Genomic DNA, 20,547 nt, shown 5'->3' with positions numbered 1-20,547 from the left:
TCACATAACAGAGAGTAACAAATAACTGCTAAGGAAAATCCAAGCCACTCTAGATGTATCACCATCACCAACTTTAGAGGACCAACATCTGTGCATGAAGGCTTACCATACAGAAACACTGCATGGTAGTTGAGATGAGCTTAAGCAAGGGCAGACACGAATGCTGGCAAGATGTAGTGTATTTCAGCAGTCTGAGTCCGTGATCTGCTACTTGCTTTGCTGACTTCATGTTTTGTCCTCTTACCAAACAGCTTAGCAAGGATACTCTTGCTTGTCTAGGCTCCTATGCTTACCCCCAACAGACACAGGATACTATTTTAAGAAGAGCTACATACTAGAATTAATAAATGCCAAGGTTGTTTTATTTATAAACTTTAAGATAAACAAAATCTTCCTAGGCTTGACTCATCCCTGAACTGGAAAAAGCAACACTGACATTTTGCTTAAAGTAATGCTAATTGACATAAGAGGAATGCATCCTGTTAGTGAGCAGAAGAGGTCAATTTTGAAAAAGGACCCAAACTAGGCAATTAATGAGGTCAGCACAGATCCTGCTATCACTAGAACATTTCACTTTACTCCATCACATTGATTCACGTCTTTTGGGTGCCACAGAACAACAGAAGAGAAAGGGCATATTTTTATAGGGTGGCTTTCAGATTTATCGTAATATCATCTGCATATTTATCCAAGCTTAGTCTATTTATTACCAGTTCTCTTAAGTGACCAGCGCTGTCTTCCCAGAGACAGGCTATATTTCATGTAACTTATATATACACACATTTCATTTTAAGGGAAAACTCACATACTTTGTGATTTTTGTTACCTGCAGTTAAATTGGGCAACCATGTGCTCATGTGTATAGGGACAGCTAAATTAGAAGCCATCTCCCAACGTGCTTTTGAAAACTTCCATTCTGCTGAGATAAACAATTTAAATAGATTTTCAAGCAAATATTGGTAAATAGTTTTCCCATGTTAAGTTGTATAGCTCTACTAAGAAAGTTAACATGTTATTACTAAAGTTCTAGAATACTGGAGATTAAGGAAAAAAATCTGAATTAACATGGAACAAGTTCAGTTTTGCTTTTCTATCAAACAACAAAGAATTGCAATAAGTGTACCTTTAGAATATGAGCTATGAGGTCCTCCCAGCATAGGGCAGGATTCCCAGTTTCTATACCATGCTCTTCACTGAGATCAGGACAGAAGGGGAGCCCCACTCATCCCACACTTAAGTTGCATTTCATCAGTCCCACACATGTACCTAATTCACACATCAACCACATGTCAACAGCATGTCATTCTTAGGGAGGTCCTCAGAGCCAGGGACAGCACATCTGCAAATAAAACACCTTTCCTTGCCACACTAAGACTAATATGAACAAGTTCTTAAAATAATCCCATCCATCTGCCAAACATCCAACAGAATCAAGAAATACAGTTGACTGTCATGTAAGAGAATGTGGTGGCAGATGACAGACAAGAAAGATCCATCTCCTTCTAGGAAAAAGTTCTTCCCACAGGCTATAAGGTATGAAGCATTTTATTGCCATTCATGTGCTCTCAGATCAAATAAAAGTACTTGCATTTCTAGCAACACTGTAAAATGTCACATTGGTCATTACATTTCCACCATTGTTTCTTACAAGTAAATGTTGAGCCCTGCCTTTCTGATTTTCTAACAGTTTTGGAAAACACTTTCATAGCAGCCAATGACATTGTGGTAAGCACAGCATTCTCTTAATAGGGTATTTAATTTACACAAATGAGGGCTGCTAATGTCTTTTTCCTGCTGTATTGTCAATCACAGAGGAATGGGAATTAAGGAATAGAAAGGCTCTTATTTTAGCGATAACAAGTTTTAGTTTTAAGTAGCATTTTCTTCTGATTCAATTTATTGTTTTCTCATATTTCTATAGTACAGTTACTATCTTTTCTAAGGTGACATAAGTTATTCTCCTTTTTCTGGACAAACCATAAATAAATTACTGTAAAAAACACATAACTACTTTGAACGTTCCACTTACAGCAGTCTTATGAAGCAGGCCAGTGTTCGCCTTACTTTAAAGATAGGGAAACTGAGGCAGGAAGCTTAGCAATCACCTTAAGGTATAACAAAGAACCATTACTAGAATTAAGGATCTCATGTTTTGCCATATTGTAGAAGAATACTCCTGTGTTTCCCAGAGGGGCTAAGAAGAAGGGCAGAACAGGTTTGTAATTAGTAAAGTCAACTCAGCTCCTTTGGCTCTCAAGTTTTTCCAAAAATACAACTATTTCATCATTTTTAGACATGGAAAAACAAAAATAATGAGTTTTCCAGGTCACTTGGTGGCACTGAGATCCAGAAACACAGCCCTGACTCCTTTCACTTAGTGAGGACACAGCCACTAGACCAAGAGATTCCTTTTGGATCTTCCAACCTGAGACAGTTTTCTCCATTCTTTGTTTTAAAGCTGAACTTTTGACTACAACTGTGAATTCCAGAGGTGATGATTCACTGTCCTTTCAATAGCTAACTGTGGGAAAATCAGCAACCTCAACAGTGGAAAACAACTATTTCCCTTCAGAGAAAGAGCACTTTAATTAACCAGCACTCGCAGAATAAGGTTAGGACCATGGCTCAGGTGAGCACACACACAAATATAGACTTAAACACCCAGCAACCTATAAAGAACTCCTATAGACTATTATGAACTGAAAAGTATGTGTAAGCACTGGACTCTTACAGTGAAGGCCATACAGAACTTTTGTAATAAATATTACTTTATCATGACATCTGGTCTAATCCTCTTAAAATTTATACAAATCTTGAAATAAAAAGCACAGTTACACACAAATCCTGGAGCTTGTTATCAAGATCTGGTCACATTTTTCCCCAGCATTATAAAAAAAATAAATAAAGAATTTATGAATTAAAAATATTTTCCATTTAAAGTAGTAACAAGTAAACATTTCCACTGGTGATCCATACAGACATACCTGCTTTGTATCATAAAAACATACTAGAGATTACTACACAATTTACTGCACACTGTATTAATGTATCATAGTATTATATAACGTGCTGTATTATACATATGCAGCATACTGTATAATACATGTATATAATACATACTGTTATACATTTACTACAGCTATGCAGCAATGGAGGTGCAGCTTCAGATCTTACCACTACATGGCTGGTCCGTACAGAATTCCAGCAACACAAAACAGTAGGTTGCATCTGAAGTTGAAGAACCTTTGACTATTGTATTGTATTTCAGAAGCTCTGACAGTTTTTCATTTCTATTATGTAAGTTCTGAGCTCAGATGATTGAAAGGTCCATGTTTTAAAAATCAGAAAGGAGGTCAGGGGCACCAACCATGTTCTCATGGGGGAGAGGACAAAAGCCAAGGTCCCATAGGTTCGCTGCAAGAAATAGCAAGAATAGACCTGCCAGGCCAGCAGGAGTGTCATTGCTAGATGAATAAGCACAACCAAGAGGCGTCGGACGTGATGTATATGAGAACAGAAACTGTGACCTTTGCACCGCAGGAAAAGGCACCAGCACAGATAGGCCATTAATGGCACATTGAAGAACAACATCTGAAAGAAAATAAAAGAGCAGAAAAAAAAGACAACAATGATCAAGCCAAATATTCTGGGCAAGAGGCAAAGCACACACACACACACAAAAAATAAGAGCCCACAGAAGTTTCCTGTTTCAAATGCTGAGTGCAATTCCCAAAGCTGGAAACGCAGGATGCTCCTTCTAAGACATTGCAGTTGAGAGAGCTGGGCTCACCTGAGCCTCAGTCCCCAGACAACTACTCCTGCCTGCTCCCTTGCAGTGTGTGGCACTAACATGCACCCAACTCTTTCTGGAGCTAGTTGAGGGAGCTAGACTTGGCAAAATAATACTGTAATGAAAAAAATGAAAGCCCTTGTGCCAATTTAGCTCTCTAACCCAGCCCACTGTGGTGTAAAACAATGTTAGCACTGACACAAGGGAGGGACGCTGATGAAGGCAACAATGAAGTGTGCAGACTTAGATTCTGAGGAAGTACACCCTGCCTTTCAGACAAAGGCAGCTGAGAAATGCTGAGGGCAGCCAGATCAGACTAGTGTGAAAACCAGACTCAGGTCTACTTGGAGAGTGACATCTACTGATCTGAAGAATATTCAGTGTGCAACAGCTACCCTGGCCATTCCTTCTGCTTACTTACTGCAACTTGCTTGTAAGGACAAACAAAAAATTCAGAGGGAAGGGTAAATTTGTAGATACTGGATGTCAGGATTAGAGGCAGAGTCCGAGACAACATCAAATAGGAGAAAAGCGTGAGGAGCATATGCTCAACTTCCTTCTGTCCTACATTTTAAGTTTGAAGAAAGGTTAGAAAGTTTGCCATAGTCTGGCATGGTTACTAAACTTCTTTATCATTCCAAAACTTTTCTTTATTAAATTGTATTAAAAAACATCAAAATATTCTCAGAAGAGTGCAGTTTGTCAACATTCACCTCTAAACACATACCTGTAAAATTCCAACCACGTATGTGAGACCACCCCGTAAGAAGGAACCACCAACAAACACCCCAAAGGAAAAACAGGCTCCCACTTGGCCATCAATCAGTTCACCTACAAACCACGGTCCTGAAAGAAAATAAACATACTTCTATATTGTATTTTCTGGTGGTGCTAGAACTCTTTCACTAATTCTTCGATCAAAATGCTTGACTGAGTACAAAGACTCCACTGTTTGTTTGTAGTATTAAACACATTTCATATTTAACAAACAGCAATATGATGAACACTCCTGATGTGAATGAATCCTGACCTTTTGCTATGGTCCATCAATGAGCTGTAGCATGCAATTAGAATACTTTTAAGTTGTTTTAATCTCACTGAGAATTTGTGACAACATAGGTAACATTTCCTTCATGAGAGAAGAGAAAACAAATAGATACTTTCAATTGCTGACCCTACCACAAACTTACAGTAAAATTTAGAGATACAGTCATACACTGAGCCAAGCTGGAATGCATAGCCTGCACCGTGTTACTTCCACAACAGTAGCTATTTTAGAAACATTTTATAAGTGAAAAGCTAAAATTCTTAATATCAGAGCTGACACATCTTAGTGATTTGTCATGTGAGATGTGCATTCTATGTGCTTGTTTTATGCCAAGGCACAGATCTTACTCAAAGAAAAGTGAAACCCAAACATTAAAATAGTCATTTTGCTTTCAAAATAAATGTCATAATCTGCTAAATACACTTGAGGATGTTTTAAGTCCAGCTCTTTATCAATAAACCTTTATTCTCCTTAGACTTCCAACTTTTAAACTGTAAAATTAATGCGAACATCAAGTATCTTTTCTCTGTTCCCCAAGATTTCTGAAGTCCATTTCTTCAACAGAATCTGATGTGTAATTTCAAAAAGTAACTTATGTCCTCTGGTACTCTATGTTACTCACCCAGAGCAGTGTATAAATTCAGAACCAGAACCGAGTAATAGAAGGTGTTTATTTTACTGAAGACATGAAGGGAAAACGAGGTCAGACCCAGCAGTCCTGGCTTTTCTAAATAGAGGCAACAATTCAGAAAAATAAACTTGACTCAGGCTGTACTGTGCATACATAAACCCTTCTGAAAGAAGTTTGTATGTTACTCAGTTAACTGAGAAATATATTTGGTATGTCTATAGAACAAATCAAAGGTAATGCATTTCTAGAATATGTGACAAATGAAAATAAGAAACTAACAAGTATTACAATGCTAATAACAGCAGGAAAAGACTACCATTCTAAACAAATGCACTTACTGTATCGCAAATAAAACTGAGTGACCATTCTATACCCAGAAAATGAAGCTGCTAGAATGAAAAAGATGGAGAAAGTTCATATTAAATGAAAAGTAAGAATTTGAAACAGTAACTGTGCAGGTCATGAAGGACTACGTTTACAGGACGCTCTGATTTGAAGAAGTCCTCCAGCAACTCAGATAAAATTAAGGCCAGATGTTAAAACAACATTATTCTGACAAGCATGTCATGCTAGCAAGAAAAAAAGTACCTACTATTCATTTCTTCTTTTAACTGCAGCAGTTAATTCATAGACTGAGATCCAAAGAGCCTTCCAAATGAAGTTAGCTTTTAGAAATCAGCCTTGTATGTGGCTGCCCATCTCACAAAGCACTAACTCCCAGACAGCAAGGCTGAAGTTTGAAAATCAAGAGCTCTAAAATTTGTTCACTAATCTGTGAAACACTTGTTCTCTACAGGGACCCAGCTGATCATGAAGCACTAGCTCTTTCTACTTTAACTGCCAAATTCCATCAAACTAACTGAAAATCTTCTCTTCCTATGTTGTAAGTTGCTGTAGTTGCCTCATGGTGCTACGTGATTACGGGTGTAAGGGAAGGAACATACACTGACATGAATAGGAAAGGAGGTGGCTTCTAAAATAATCTCATTAGTAAGGTGTGGTTCAAACAATTGTTTAAAGGATAAACACCACCAAGTAGAAAGTATTAATTTTAAATTACCAGATTTATCATGAACAAAATATCAAGTTAAAACTGATAATATCAGTTCTTTTATTATTAGCCAGTACATGTCATTTGCAAAGATCAACAAAAATTACTGTAGCAGGAAATCTGTTTCTCCACTCTGGTGACAGCAATAAAGACAGAATTGTGCACAAGCTGCAGTGAAACCAACACACACAGGACTGATACAAAATGAAATATTTCTTTCCCTATACATCAGATTTTCTCAGTGAAAAAATTAAGACAAAACCTTTAGACTTCAATTAATTGGTTTTGGGTTTTTTTCCTCCTTAAATTAAGATACCCAATTGAGTTTAAACTCTCAACTGACTTCATTTGATATAATGGAGATTTTCTGGCTCCTCTTAAAAATAAAGCAGAAGCTTTTGAGAACACCATCAAAATGCAAAGCGCTGGATGCAAAACATAATGGTGAATAACCACATTAACTTATGGTTAACATGAAGATAATACATGTAAATACATTACAGTAAATAAGTTTAGGCAAAATAAGATCCTCTTAAAAAAAACAACAACTAGATAAACATTGGTTCATACCTTTGAGTGCTGGTTTTTGGAGGTATCTGAAAACAACCAGCAATGCAACCTGAATCAGCACAATCAGTCCAAAGAGTGTACGAGCCTGAAAATAAACAGTTTTAAATTTATTGCGGCTCTGAAATATTAACAGCCTTTAAGCATCCCTTTTAGACACTGATAGAATTATATGAAGATTTCTAATCAAAACAGATACTCAATGTTTTTTGGCATAATAGCATCAACAAATTAAGAAACTTAAGTTACTGGATTCACATTCACTTGCATCTTACTGACTTCAATTCAGTTGATGTATGACCACAATATATTAGAATCTTTTAAAAGTGGTGTTTGTAAAACACATGTATTTGTATTCGATCAATACACTTCCTAAGTAAAGTGTATTTCTTCAGTACTGTCCTGTATAGAACTGTAGTTCAAGACACCATGGAGAGCAATAGTTATTAATTAAAAATTAATGTAATATTCTTAAGCCAATTACTATACTGCCTACAGCCATGTGGACATTAATGTGCTCTTCCAGAAATATGCCTTAACTATTATTACGTTCCTTCTTTCCATGTACTGAGTTGTAATGTTTGGATATAATCTGAAACTTACTGAAGTCAATGGGAATTCTGCCTTCCTTGCTACAGCTAGCTATAACACCAGCAGCTGATGGGAGACATTTTTGTCCAGTACCAACATTACAAAAGATCACAGTGAAGTTTTATCTGATTTAATGTTTCCTTTTTCTAATGTCTCCAGTAGCTTGTTTTCCATTTCTTGGTTACACAAAACGTGTATATACACACCTCAACACAGATAATTTAGACTAAACTTGTGCAGCAATAGTTCATGCAAACTTCATGTTTGAAATATGCACACAGAAAAAGGAAAACTGAAATACCTGTGAAGTACCAATGGAATTATAGTGCATTCAAGTCTACTGAGAACTAGGAAAATGCATCCTGCAGTCTCTGGGGATGTCAGCACAGAATGACAGCTGTTTACCGTGAGCACTTACTAGAACATAGTGATCGGTAAGAAGAATAACAGATGGCCAAAAGCCAAATCTAAGAGGACGGTTTTCTTCCATAGAAAATATATGGCTCTGTGTGATAATTCTTCCAGCAGCATCCTAGATTGAAATAAAATAAGAAACCAATTATTTATTAGTAGTGCCAATGTAACTCATTACAAATAAATGGGAAAAAAAAAATCAGGATAAAGTATAAGTTAATCCCTTCAGCTGACTGATATATGCATACTGCTCTATCAAAACACTTCTACCTACAGAATATTACTTACTGACAGTTTTTCAACTGCATTAAATTTGAGACTGTAAATTTAAAATCTGAAAGTCCTGCACATAGAGGAGATCCTTTCAGATCAGCAGTTTTACAGAGGACAGCAACTATTTACTGACTACCACCAACACTTGTTTCTTGAAAGCTCAATTCTAAATAATAGCTTGTCTTAAAAAAAAAAAAAAAAATTAAAAAATAAAGCTTTGTTGTACTTGGTTTCTGGCACATTTGCTAGTTGCACTGTAACTAATATAGGTACCCTGATGATCCAAGTAGGGCTTTTTCATTGCCACTTCTGCTGTATCTTTTCAACAGAATTCTTTGATATTCGTACAGATGTAATATTGATATCTTATCTCCCAGGACATAATCACAGAATCACAGAATGACCCGGGTTGGAAGGGACCTCAAGGATCATGTGGTTCCAACCCCACTGCCTGGCAGGGCCACCAAACATACACCTTTACTAGACCAGGTTACCCAGAGCCCTGTCCAACCTGGTCTTGAACACCTCCAAGGACGGGGCATCCACAACCTCCCTGGGCAGCCTGTTCCAGGACCTAACCACTCTCCTAGTAAAGAACTTCCCCCTAACATCCAACCTAAATCTTCCAACTCAGTACACTTACTGTGACACCCAAGACCATACAATTTAGACAACCCCAGAAACAATGTACAGAAATCAAGTATTTGTGTTCTCTAGACATCTAATAAAAGTTAAGGCTTCCATCTTCCTTTCCTCAAACTATTCAGTGACTAGATGCAATAGTGATTAATAACCAGGAAGGAATTCAGATTCTTTTTTTAATATTCTGTATTTGCAGAAAACCTCAGTATTCAAAAAGGAACATCACTACTGCTATACAGGTCTGTATAACCACCTTCAAACATTGTTCAGTTTTGTGCATATGTTTTCAGTAGTCAAACCAAAAATCAGTTATAAAACAGTCTCCCTAAAAAAGAGAAAAAAAAAATCAACAAAATCAGTAACAAGCCAGGGGTAGAACACTGACAGTACAAAAAAAGCCATTGGAGGGGGTGGGGGAACTGGGAGGAATTACGGAGCCTTATAGTCCTTGTCCTGTGAGAAAGAGTGCCCAGACTGATTCCACTGGGCAGGACAAAACTGAATTCCCTAGTCTGATTAGGCTCTTTGAATGCCATTTGAAGGGTCAGAAATAAAATACGTTTGCACTGAATAAGAAATATATTTTCCACCCAGCAATTCAGTGTGAGCTAAGTCTGATGTTCTGAGAAACAGAAATCATAGAACTTCAGACAAATAATGAAATACAGCATTCCCATCTCCAAAACCTTCCAGACCCAGTTCCTTTGCATTCTGAATAGGGCTGCTTTGTGTTTTCTCTAATCAATTCCAATCATCTTTATAAGGATAAAGTGTTCAAGATAGATGGTTTATGGTTTCTTTTGAGTAATAGGCAAAAATTATTTCTGAACAGTGACTTGCTCTTCTGTCCTTCCTTTAATATTTCTTGTGAAAAATAAGAAACCTTACACTTAATCCATATGCTTTATTAATCTTCCAGTGCCCAGTAATTTGTGTTTTTCTATTTAGCAAATATAACCCACCAATCAAGTATCAAAAGTCAGTTGTCATGTATTTTCCCTCTAGTTATGCAATGTGGAAGGCTCATGGCATGCAACTGTATGAAGATTCAGCACAAAGAATGCCAACAGGTATCTTACCTGGACGGTCACATCTATTTGATGGGCCCCTTCACTATAGTTCTTTGGGCTCCACTTTAGCACATAGAGAGGGCCAGATGCCTGATGAGCATTCCCCAAGTGAACTCCGTCTATGTAGACTGCGACAGAAGTAATGGCAGCAGGGGAGAAGGCCAGAATTCTAAGGATTGAATCAACAGCAAAATAAACAGATCTAATTAGAGGAGCTGCAGATTTGTCATCACCTTAAGATGTTTCCCTTTGCCACGTAAGACTTAACAGTTCAAAGGGTTACTCAGAAACAAAAAATGATAAAATATCTGTAGGCAAATGATTACAACTAACAAAGAAAGTCCCATACAGATTCACGCAAAATAACAGAACAGGGAATTGGGCTGTGGAGCTGATAGAAATTTAGATCTTCAAAGTCCAGGCAGAAATAATATTAGAATGAAAATCAGCCGAAGCATATATCCAGTGTATAATATTTAATATTTGATATTTGTAACATAACAGGGCTGTAATACTGAAAACAGAAGAAAAGGCTAAGATGTTTAGAGTAAACAGAGAAAACAGACAAAATCCTGAAGTCAGTGAAGGTGATGTGAACATGCAGGATTAACAACACAGTTTAAGAGTTGATCAAACTCTACCAGCTTTGGTCACACAAAAAAGGGTAAACTTGGCTTTGGTAGAAATTATTGCATATGCAAGACAAGTAAGAATTAGTGCTATAAAATCTGCTTTTTCTGCATAAACTATACAAAGTGAACACTCAGCAACAATCTTGCAGAGAAGAATGACTTTTCTTTAAGGTGTATGTTATATAATTAAATACACATATACACCATGAAATACTCCACTTATTAAAACATTGTGAAACACTGTAAAATCAAGAAATTATTATAGGGTACCTGATGTGAGTGGAATAAAGAATTTTCACTAGCGGTTCATGGAAAGAACTGCTGTAAAGGGAGGATTTGGGATTGGTGATGAGAACTGCTGGCCATTCTTCAAAGGTGAGATCCACAAAACTAAGGAGGTCATGATCAAATGCAAGGATCCGGTACCTAAGAAAAACAGAAGGATAGTTTTGCTGACACAACTTTTGCATGCCCAGGTGACACACATGCTTCTCAAGTTCCTACACAGAACTTGTTTGACTTAGTTTCTATTTCTTCTCTTTCGTACTCAATTGTACATCAACTGAGTGCTGTATTAACTGTACAGCTGGTTACCTCTCATCAGTTTCATTTGATTACAAACCACTGAAGCAATGCTCAAAAACTGAAATGTCAAGATCTGTTGAATCCTGCATATAAATGAGGGAGAGTTACATTATATTTGGATTCCCTGACACAATATTCATTTCTGTAGTGTCTGTGTAAGAACTCTAGCAATAGGCAAAGGCCAGCTTTCGCCAGTACATACACACACAAAGTATTTCTGTTGGCATTCCTGCAGAACAAAAGCTAATATAGTTCCATATATCCCATCACATTTTTTGACACGCTGCTAAGGTAACAACACAGGTAGATGCTTTATTTCTAGAATTCCTACAGCTGGCCCAGAGCATGGATCTTCAAGTACTGATGCTAAGTTTCATTACAGTGTTTTCTTACGTTAAATATTAAACACACATTACATAGACATTTAGATGCCATCTTTTTAGTTCTTAAATATCAGGAATGAGTCAAATAATCAGTCCACGTGATTTATTAGCATGCTGTTGGTATAGGGAGGAAAACATCAAAATGCATAAAGACATTTTTCAAAAACACTGATAGTAATGTTACCAGTCAGACAGATCTAATGCCTCTCTCAGATTCTCCAAATAGCATAAAAAGGTATTAAAGTAGAACTACTTAGAGTCCATACAATAAATTACTCACACAGTGTTTACTTACTTTCTATTATCCTTCCAGTCTCCTAATTCCAGTTCCAGAGTGCCACCGCGGTGTTGGCTATACAGTGCTGGCATCAGTCCACCCATTGTATGGAGATGCCCACATAAATAAGCTGTGGCAGAACTAATAAAAAAGCATAATAATTATGATTGTTTGCATAGGAAAGAAATGCCATTGCAGAAAACCCATGAAGTGACACACAAGTACATGAAGGCAAACTAGAAGTGTACTTCAGATCAAAGACACATGCAAACAAGACAAAAAGATCTTACCTCATTAACGCTCGTATCCCTGGGGCTGGGGATATGATTGTTGAGGTGGGATAATGGCCAAACCAGACAGTATGATTGCTGTGGAGACTTTCTGTGGCCATCACAGAGAGCTCTTGCATTTGATTCTGAAGTGGGCAGATGTTTGGGGAAAAACAAACAAAACTATTAAACAAAGCCAATAAAATTACTATTAACAATTTGCCATTTGGCTTATTCAGAAATAATAACAAAAAAAGCAGAAACTAATGAAGAATGCAATTCATCTGTTACCTACAGAGAACATTCACAGTTGCTTTAGGATAAACAAGCTGTACAGCTAAACATATCATAAAAATCCAATGTTTGAAAAGCCATGAATAATAAATTCCTTGCAACTTAGAGGAAAAGTGTACTGTAAAGTCAGACTTAAGTTGCATTTCTGACCTTTCTACCGCTTATACAAGTAAAGAAACATTTCAGTTGATTTACCTATGTACTTATTCTTGGCAGAGGATTAATCCTTAACACAGTTACAAGTGCCTACTGGCCCACAGCTACCTTTTTTTTCTTTACCTTAAGATTTATGCAAAAACCTGCAAGTGATGCTCTTCATACTCCTGGTGTTGGGTAATTACCAAGAAAGTTCTCACCTTACTGCAGCCCAGACAGGAGATCCAGGCTGAACTGCATTATTTTACTCCTTAAGAATCTGTATGCAAAACTACCCATGGATCTACAAACCTATGGATTACAGTAAACAATGAGAGGGTACTATACCTTGCACTCCTACGTCATCTTTCATCTAAGTATCATGAAGTGATTTAAAAACATTTAACAAAATGTTGAACATCCTTTGGATAAGATTTGAAGAACATATTACTTGTCATATTCTGTCTGTGGTAACATTCACAGTATGTAAAAGAAATTACCACTAAACGTTAGATAAATTTTAAGAATCTACTGACAGAACCCTGAAAAAAAAAATCTAATTTGACATTTTTGTATTGGATTATTTCTTGAGAGAAAACATATGATTTACAAGTTAAACAGATGTGCTCATTTTTCTTTACAAAATCTCCACATGCGTTAACTTAGAGATGTAGAGACTCTTTTTGACAAGCACGAATCTTTTAGATGATTCTTAATTATAAAAAAAGGAAAAAAAACACCCCAGATTAATACACCATAAAAAAGACAGCAAAATGAAACTCTAAGACTTCTAAAATACCGTATTTAAAATCCCAAAGAAATTATAGGGTCTCTTTGGGCCGGGGCTGAGTGTTGCATCCACACAGATGAATGAATAGCTCCCAAATGAGGTGGTGTGGACATAATGGAAAGAGCCATCTTTCTGCCAGGCAGAGTACTTCCTGTCAAAATAAAATTGAAATGTTATTAGGAAAACCTGCAGCAATGACCAAAATGACATGTATAGGATAAATGCAAAAGTTAGTGCATTAGATCTAGCTCCATATTGTTACTGTAATAAAATCCTTTAAAGATCAATGGCATTACAAAGCCTGTGCTTAAAAGAATGTATAGTATACTTCCAATGCCTTAAAGACTCTCTCAAAATCTTTACATTTTGAAATGAATGTTATTTTTATGAACGTAATGAACTTTAAAGAAAACTGGAAGCTCAGTACCACAAAGATTTCTGCCTCTATTCTCACTTAAATGATGTGCAACAGCAAGCAACATCTTACATCATGGATGTAAAATAAGGTGCATTTGTATAAAAACAGTATATTTCAATACAACTGCTGTCTTCTTTAATTTAATGCAGATTCAAATCTACGGAACAGTCAGTGAGAAATCATAACTGACAACTGAAAACAGAACGTTGCCCAGCAATTCCAACAGTGAATAAAATGGTGCCTGTGTAGAAAAAAATACCTGTAGTAATTCTGAATGCTATCCAGGCGTGGAATGTTGAATGAATCTATGAGAGAGGAAAAAAAAGCAAATGAATACATTTTCACACTGCATTGATTATTAGTCTGTATTTCTTAATTCTTCATGCTGAAATAAAGTGGTCTTAGTGAGCACTTGCATGCTGTATTTAAAATAATAATGAATATGCAATTTGTAAGCAGAGTGTCCAACTGCACATAGAAAACATATATACTTCATACAGTTAACCCAGTAGTAGGAATACTTATTTAAGTTTCATTTCAAAGGCAATGTTTCTGTAGACATGCAAATTGCATCTTAGTGGCTAAAAGCTAACAATGCTCAGTTTCACCACACAGCTTTACAGAACCTTTTGAGATTGGGTGAGTTATATAGAGACCTAAACTAACCTGGGGAAAATAAAGTAGCAATACCATCAAAGACTAGCATGTGTAAAACAGGAGGAACCTGGGAACATTTGTACTGCATTGTACTACTACTGTCCTACTACAAACCGAATGTTTGTACTAGGGCCCACACCTCTCCATCATGGGTGCTAACAGATGTCTTCTAAGAAAACGGGAGTAAGTGTCGCGGGCTGTATATACAACAGGATATACTTCTCCACCTCATTACTAGGCCTTTAGTTTTGCCCTTCCAGTAAGCTATGCAAGCCAGCTGTTACAAGGTTATTGATGAACACATACTACTTTTATAATATGAACCTGTTAGAAGAGACCTGTGAAAAGTAAAACCATTTCTTCAGTACAGTAAGGTCACAGCTTGCTATTCTATTAAAAGATGAGGTATATAAAACAACCTGGAAACTGACATCTGAATATACATTCTACCACTTGTCATGCAAAGTAGTAAATAAAGACTCTTATTTCCTTGTTACTAAAATTCCAGTAAGTGCCTGTAAACAAAATATGCCCTTAGTGGAACAAATACTTGGATGGCAAGCCTTTCTACTGACTTATAACCACCATTAATATGCTTGTAACTACTAACACACTATATTTTAACTTACTTAAATCATCTCCTTAAACAGAGGAAAGAAAAATGATGTTTCAGTTCCTTCTTACCATGGTTTCCTTTGATGTCTATCCACTTCGTTTTTTCCCTGACCCTTGATTGCTTCAGGACTGACTGGTAAATTTTCCACTCTTCTTCTACCTGCTCAGATCCCAATTTATCTCTTGTCTTAGCATCTGTCAAGTCACCTGCAAATGTATAAAAGTGAAATCTAACTAGATATCTATGAAGTTAATGCAAACACTTCATACAAATACAAAGGCAAGCGTGCAATCCAAGCTTCCTCATGTAAGTGGCAACAGGCCTCTTGGGTACTACCTGGACATTCCTTACTTCTGGTCTAAGAGGTTACTATAAGGGTATATATCTTCTAATGCAGAAAGCTAATCAAACATTTACCAAATACATCACTGCAATACTTTTACTAATGCCAGGCTAAAATTAAGTATTATGATTTTTTTATCCTTGATAATTCTAGTCATGGAGACTTTGATTTCACACCTTATGTAGCTCCTTAAGCCCTAACTGAAGTTCAAATCATTCTCATTTTTATTGTATGCTAACACTTTCCTGCAGTGTTAGTAAAAAGATGAATGCTAACTATATCTGAGCTCTGAACTTAAAAAGCAAGTAGCAGATAGGCACCTGTCTGTTGAGACAGAAATGGAGAATTAGCATGAACATTCTAAAACCTCATCCACAGTAAGAGCTCAAAATCCTTTCAATTTGCTTGCTAAAACTTACTCCAACAGTAGAAGAAAGGTATCAAATAAAATGATGAGACTCATTTTACCTGTCCCAGCATATAATAAGTTCAAACAGAAACCAGCAGAAAATAATAATAATAATAATCTGACATCAGGCCACAGCAGAATTTTATACAAATAAGCAGAGACTGTTCTAATGCAGAATAACTGAGGGAAGAATTGACTCCTAATTTCTTTCAGAGACACTGCCCTCCCCTGCAATTTCACACACATAACCTCAACAAGAAAAGAAAGTGGCTATTAATCACAATTAATGCATAGTGACAAATAAGGGGAAAAAAAAATAGCTACATCACATCATTATTTCTTAGTTATATGTAATATGCTGAATTCCCATCAAATTCAAGATATTAAACAAGAACTAATTCTCAAACTCAGCAGCTGGCCTCTTCTGCTTCCAGCAATCTATTTTCACCTGCAATTCTATTTCCACAGCTCAACAAACCTTAAAATACTAAGGCCCTACTTTGAGATCCTAGTATTTTGCTTATTTGCTCTTCATTTGACAGCACATCAACAGGAAATTCACACTTTTGAATTGTTTACCTGTTGCAAGAACAAATGCTGGTTTAATTATATCAATTGTTTCAGAGCAGAATTTTTCCAAGTCAGAAGCTCGCGTGGGATCCTGAAAGCTGCTTATATGGATATCTGACACCTGCAGAAGAGAGAAAAAATGAAACACTGCCCCAAACAAGTTGTTCTGCAAAGTCAAATATGCTAGAGGGCAGCATAAGGGCATTCATATTGATTCATACCAATATCAAGGATGGAAGTAAGTACAGAAACAGATGAATAGGGAAAAACAAGAGCAGAACAAGCATATCATATTGCATTGCCTCTGTAGCCCCTAAAATTGCTTATACATCAAATTTCCTTAATTCTAAGGCCATACAACAGCATGGGGAAATACTCAGCTATCTACAATAAGTTTTGATACTGTAAACAGCCTCTTGACTTCCAGATTCTGTGAGTTTCCACTGCAACACAATGGCCCTTCTGCAAGAGAAAATTAAGCAGTTCTGCAAAGCAAGAATAGGTTAAAGCCAGCACAGGACTTAAAGCATACTAAGAAGTCATCTCATACCTGGTACAAAATTTCCGATAGCTGGGCAGAAGAATTTCTAATATTCTCCCTATTCACTTTAATGGTAATCTGATGAGAACACTTAGATCCTATTCCACGTACCTTCATGAACCCAGAGGTTACCAAGAAATGAGGAGACTACTTGTACACAACCATGAAATATATTGTACATCTCGGAACCAATCAGTCAAAGCCTTCACAACAGTTAATTCATATTGAGCCTTGGAGGGAGAATGGGAAGGAAGGAAATTCATAACAAGAAAAGTATGTGGATATTTGCTTTATTAAATATAGTGACTTTCCAGACCCATCCAACCAAATCTTGGGTGACTGCTTTCAAACCATTCCACCTCAGTCAAATCAGTATTTTATCCTCCTTAACTTCAGCAAATAATATTTCACATGCAAAGGTAAGTGAGCACGTACTCATGGCCACTTGACCATAAGGACTGACGGTTGAACTAGATGATCTTAGAAGCCTTTACCAACCTTTATGATACCACTGATTGAAAAAACAACATGAACTTTTACATTCCACTGAATAAACCTAGCTCTTAAACTCTTTTGTCTTCAAGAAATCCTGGCAAAAGCCCACAGAAATAAAATGGCTTTGCTTCTATTCCATTATTTTAACATGCTTAAAAACAGCTTCTCCTAATTTAGTCTAGAAAAATCCCACATTTACTTCTACAGAACTCTTCCCTAAATCAGAATTGGATACTAAAAAAGCTAAAAGCTTTTAGACATAACCTTCAAGTTCATTAAGACATTCACAAAGCTATCACAAAAAGCACAGTAAAACTACTCACATGGCAAAAGAAGGCAACGACAGCAGTGCCTTTGAATGGAATACAGGCACTACAGAGCAATAGCAGTTAATAAAGAAGGAAAATTAGCTCACTCCTTCCAACCATCAATAATGACTCAAGAAACACACAACCTCAAGGAGCAGACAAACTCCTCCAGCTGCTAACCCTTAAATGAGGGTGAGGAGGGTGGATCCAGGCTCCACCCCTTCCAGTCACTCAGGTGCATTGCTTGCACCTGAGCTCCCTGGGTTAGCCACACCTTCTCACCTGGTGCTCAACCACTGGTTCAGGCTGTGACCTGGCAATTCCACTGCAAATTCCAATTCCACCTCAATGCATCAAATCTACTTTAATCACTTACAATGCTACAGCATCTTGTATCTTCTCTTAAGTCTGCGGATTTGCAATTTATTTATCTTAGCATTCTAACGGAGAATATGCAAACTTCTATCAGTGCTGTCCCCAGATCCTTGAGCAAAAGGTCTTACAAGAAACCTTTCTCCTGTTCTACCAACAACCACAGAGAATGTACATTTCCAATATGTTAAGTAGACAGTTGTCAAGAGGCCTGATTTTCTAGAAGGGCCTTCCCATTCTTTTTCCCTACTATGATACTAGCCTAAGATTTACAAAAGGCTTTTCTGGTAAGTTCCAAAAACTGCAGCACTGCAACACTTCTGCAGAACTGAAACTAACATTATTAAAAACCATGAAGTATGAAGGTCGTGGGACTTACAAAAAAGTGGAAATGAGCAGGCAAGGGGAAAGGTTTGTAATGCTCTTAGCAAACTGGGAAATCAATTTCACAAAAGGAAATACAAGTCCACCTGCCACGTTACTTTTCTCTTTTGCCTTCATGTGACTGATCTAGAAAGCAAGTCTCTCCCACTGAGACACAGGAAGTGGCTTTTATCAAAATGGGTTGGAAGAGCCTTAGGGGTTAGGAGAAACCACTGTCCACATCCCTTACCTAGATAAGCGGTTGTTTAGAAAAGGAAGGCGTTAAGAAGGGTGAATTATAAGCTTTACAGAAACAGGATATACAAGCTGAGAGAAACAGGAAAGAAAAACCACCCAAATGGTAAGCTTGTCAAATCATAGAATCACAGAACAGCCTGGGTTGAAAAGGACCTTGAAGATCATCTAGGGCATGGGCAAGGTCACCAAGCACTAGATCAGGATGCCCAGAACCACATCCAGCCTGGCCTTCAATATGTTCAGGGATAGGGTATCCACAACTTCCTTGGGCAAATATTGAATTTGGAAGCTACTAGTACTAAGAAAATAAGTTTTACGATAAGAAAGTTGAAAAAGCCCTTAATAGATGACTGTAGTAGAGAGATCATAATTTAATTTGGTTTCACAAGAGATGGTCCTGTGGATGAGAGGAAAAACACTGCAGAAGCTGCTGTGGGAGGGACAGCACCTCCCGAGCTCGATCCAGTGACCCAGGGTAGACATGGGGAGTCACCAGGGAGCTTGCAGCCCGTTTCCCATAACATCATTTGGCACAACGCTGGATTTAGTGCTTGATTCATTTCCAAGTTAGGTCAATGATAAAGCTGCTGTTAAAGGGCACATCTGAAAGAGAGCATAGCCCCGTGAAAGTAAAGCCAAGCCTCAAATTAGCTGTGCTGTGACCTATCCTTGGGAGAACCCCACTGGAAGTAACACAACCAAAGACAAGTACGGAGCTGTTCATGCTGCTTGCCAGCATGGCTCTGGAGCTACATACTGTTACAGATAGCTCTGAGATTAAAACCTCCAGATAGGGATGTAATCTACACTAAATCAAAGACATTCTGCATTTTGAAAACTGTTCTGCAGTGACAGCGTATTAAATAACAGAAAGGAAAAAACAAAGCAATTGGAAAGGACAATAGGACTCACAGTACGCCGGACTGCACGCTAAGAGCATTCACTGCCTGCAGCTAATACAGAAAGAAAGCGCCCGCAGGCTTCGGAACGAGCGGAACAGCAGGAGGAGCCCATTGGTTAGCAAGAGCGGTGCAGCCGCCCTGGTGCTCTCGCAGACCCTGGCGCCCACCCGGCACGTAGCGGGGAGCGCCGCGGCGTCTGGAGGCGCCCGGCCGGGCCGGCACACGGCCAGCACCGCGCAGAGCTGAGCCGGGATCAGAAACGAGGCCCAGGGAACGAAACCCAACCCGTGTCGCTCTCGTAGCGGCCCAGTACTTGGGACGCTAAAAAACAGGGTAGCGATTTTCTCTGTCACGTAAGTTTCCTGATCTTTGGAAGAGGAAAGGGGCAGCCGAGCCCGGTATCACACAGGACGGGCTATTGATACAGGTTAACGCAATAACTAGGCGAGCTTTAATTACCCCTCCCTTCTCGCACTTCGTCTCCCGGACACTCCGGCCAGACACCTGTCGCTTCTCACGGACAACACAGAGGAGCCGCTTACAGAGAAAACCACGCAGTCTCTCTCAACCCCACAGCCGGGCCCCGCGGCCCCGCACGACCCCCACCGTCACCGCGGACCCCTCGGCGGGGCCCCGCTCACCTGCACCGCCCACAGCAGGTTGGCGGCTTCCGCCCCGGGTGCAGGCCGCGGGGCCCGCTGCCGCCGCACACCCGCCGGCGCCGAAGACGCAGCCGGCGCGTACCAGTCCAGCAGCAGCGCCACGGCGGCCGCCAGCAGCAGCACCGCGGCCAGCTTCAGCATCCCGCGCCTCGCCGCCAGCACGGCCCGACACGGGGCGACCCCGCCGCCTC

The 20,547-nt window shown here is 38.5% G+C and overlaps 1 protein-coding gene across 3 annotated transcripts in view; it reads right to left on the bottom strand.

Moving 5' to 3' along the window:
* Nucleotides 1–20,547, bottom strand: part of TMEM62 (transmembrane protein 62) — a 27,226-nt gene extending 6,679 nt beyond the window's left edge. Inside the window, exons 1-14 of one of the 3 annotated variants that reach the window (XM_015864619.2) lie at nucleotides 20,336–20,546; nucleotides 16,465–16,576; nucleotides 15,202–15,339; nucleotides 14,120–14,165; nucleotides 13,452–13,593; nucleotides 12,245–12,369; nucleotides 11,973–12,095; nucleotides 10,980–11,135; nucleotides 10,087–10,246; nucleotides 8,097–8,210; nucleotides 7,091–7,175; nucleotides 5,461–5,565; nucleotides 4,518–4,636; nucleotides 1,528–3,591 (exon numbers count right to left, since the gene is read on the bottom strand). In XM_015864619.2, the coding sequence (XP_015720105.1) occupies nucleotides 3,265–3,591; nucleotides 4,518–4,636; nucleotides 5,461–5,565; nucleotides 7,091–7,175; nucleotides 8,097–8,210; nucleotides 10,087–10,246; nucleotides 10,980–11,135; nucleotides 11,973–12,095; nucleotides 12,245–12,369; nucleotides 13,452–13,593; nucleotides 14,120–14,165; nucleotides 15,202–15,339; nucleotides 16,465–16,576; nucleotides 20,336–20,497 (1,914 nt within the window). In that variant the 5' untranslated portion in view covers nucleotides 20,498–20,546 and the 3' untranslated portion in view covers nucleotides 1,528–3,264. Of the gene's footprint in view, nucleotides 1–1,527; nucleotides 3,592–4,517; nucleotides 4,637–5,460; nucleotides 5,566–7,090; nucleotides 7,176–8,096; nucleotides 8,211–10,086; nucleotides 10,247–10,979; nucleotides 11,136–11,972; nucleotides 12,096–12,244; nucleotides 12,370–13,451; nucleotides 13,594–14,119; nucleotides 14,166–15,201; nucleotides 15,340–16,464; nucleotides 16,577–17,005; nucleotides 17,129–20,335 lie in introns of those variants that run through there. The other 2 variants (XM_015864620.2, XM_015864621.2) reach the window with 2 other exon arrangements.

This window comes from Coturnix japonica, chromosome 5 (assembly GCF_001577835.2).
Source record: "Coturnix japonica isolate 7356 chromosome 5, Coturnix japonica 2.1, whole genome shotgun sequence".
NCBI classification, from domain to species: Eukaryota; Metazoa; Chordata; class Aves; order Galliformes; family Phasianidae; genus Coturnix; species Coturnix japonica.
Note: the sequence above shows the minus strand (reverse complement) of the source record. Positions and strands in the feature narration are given on the sequence as shown.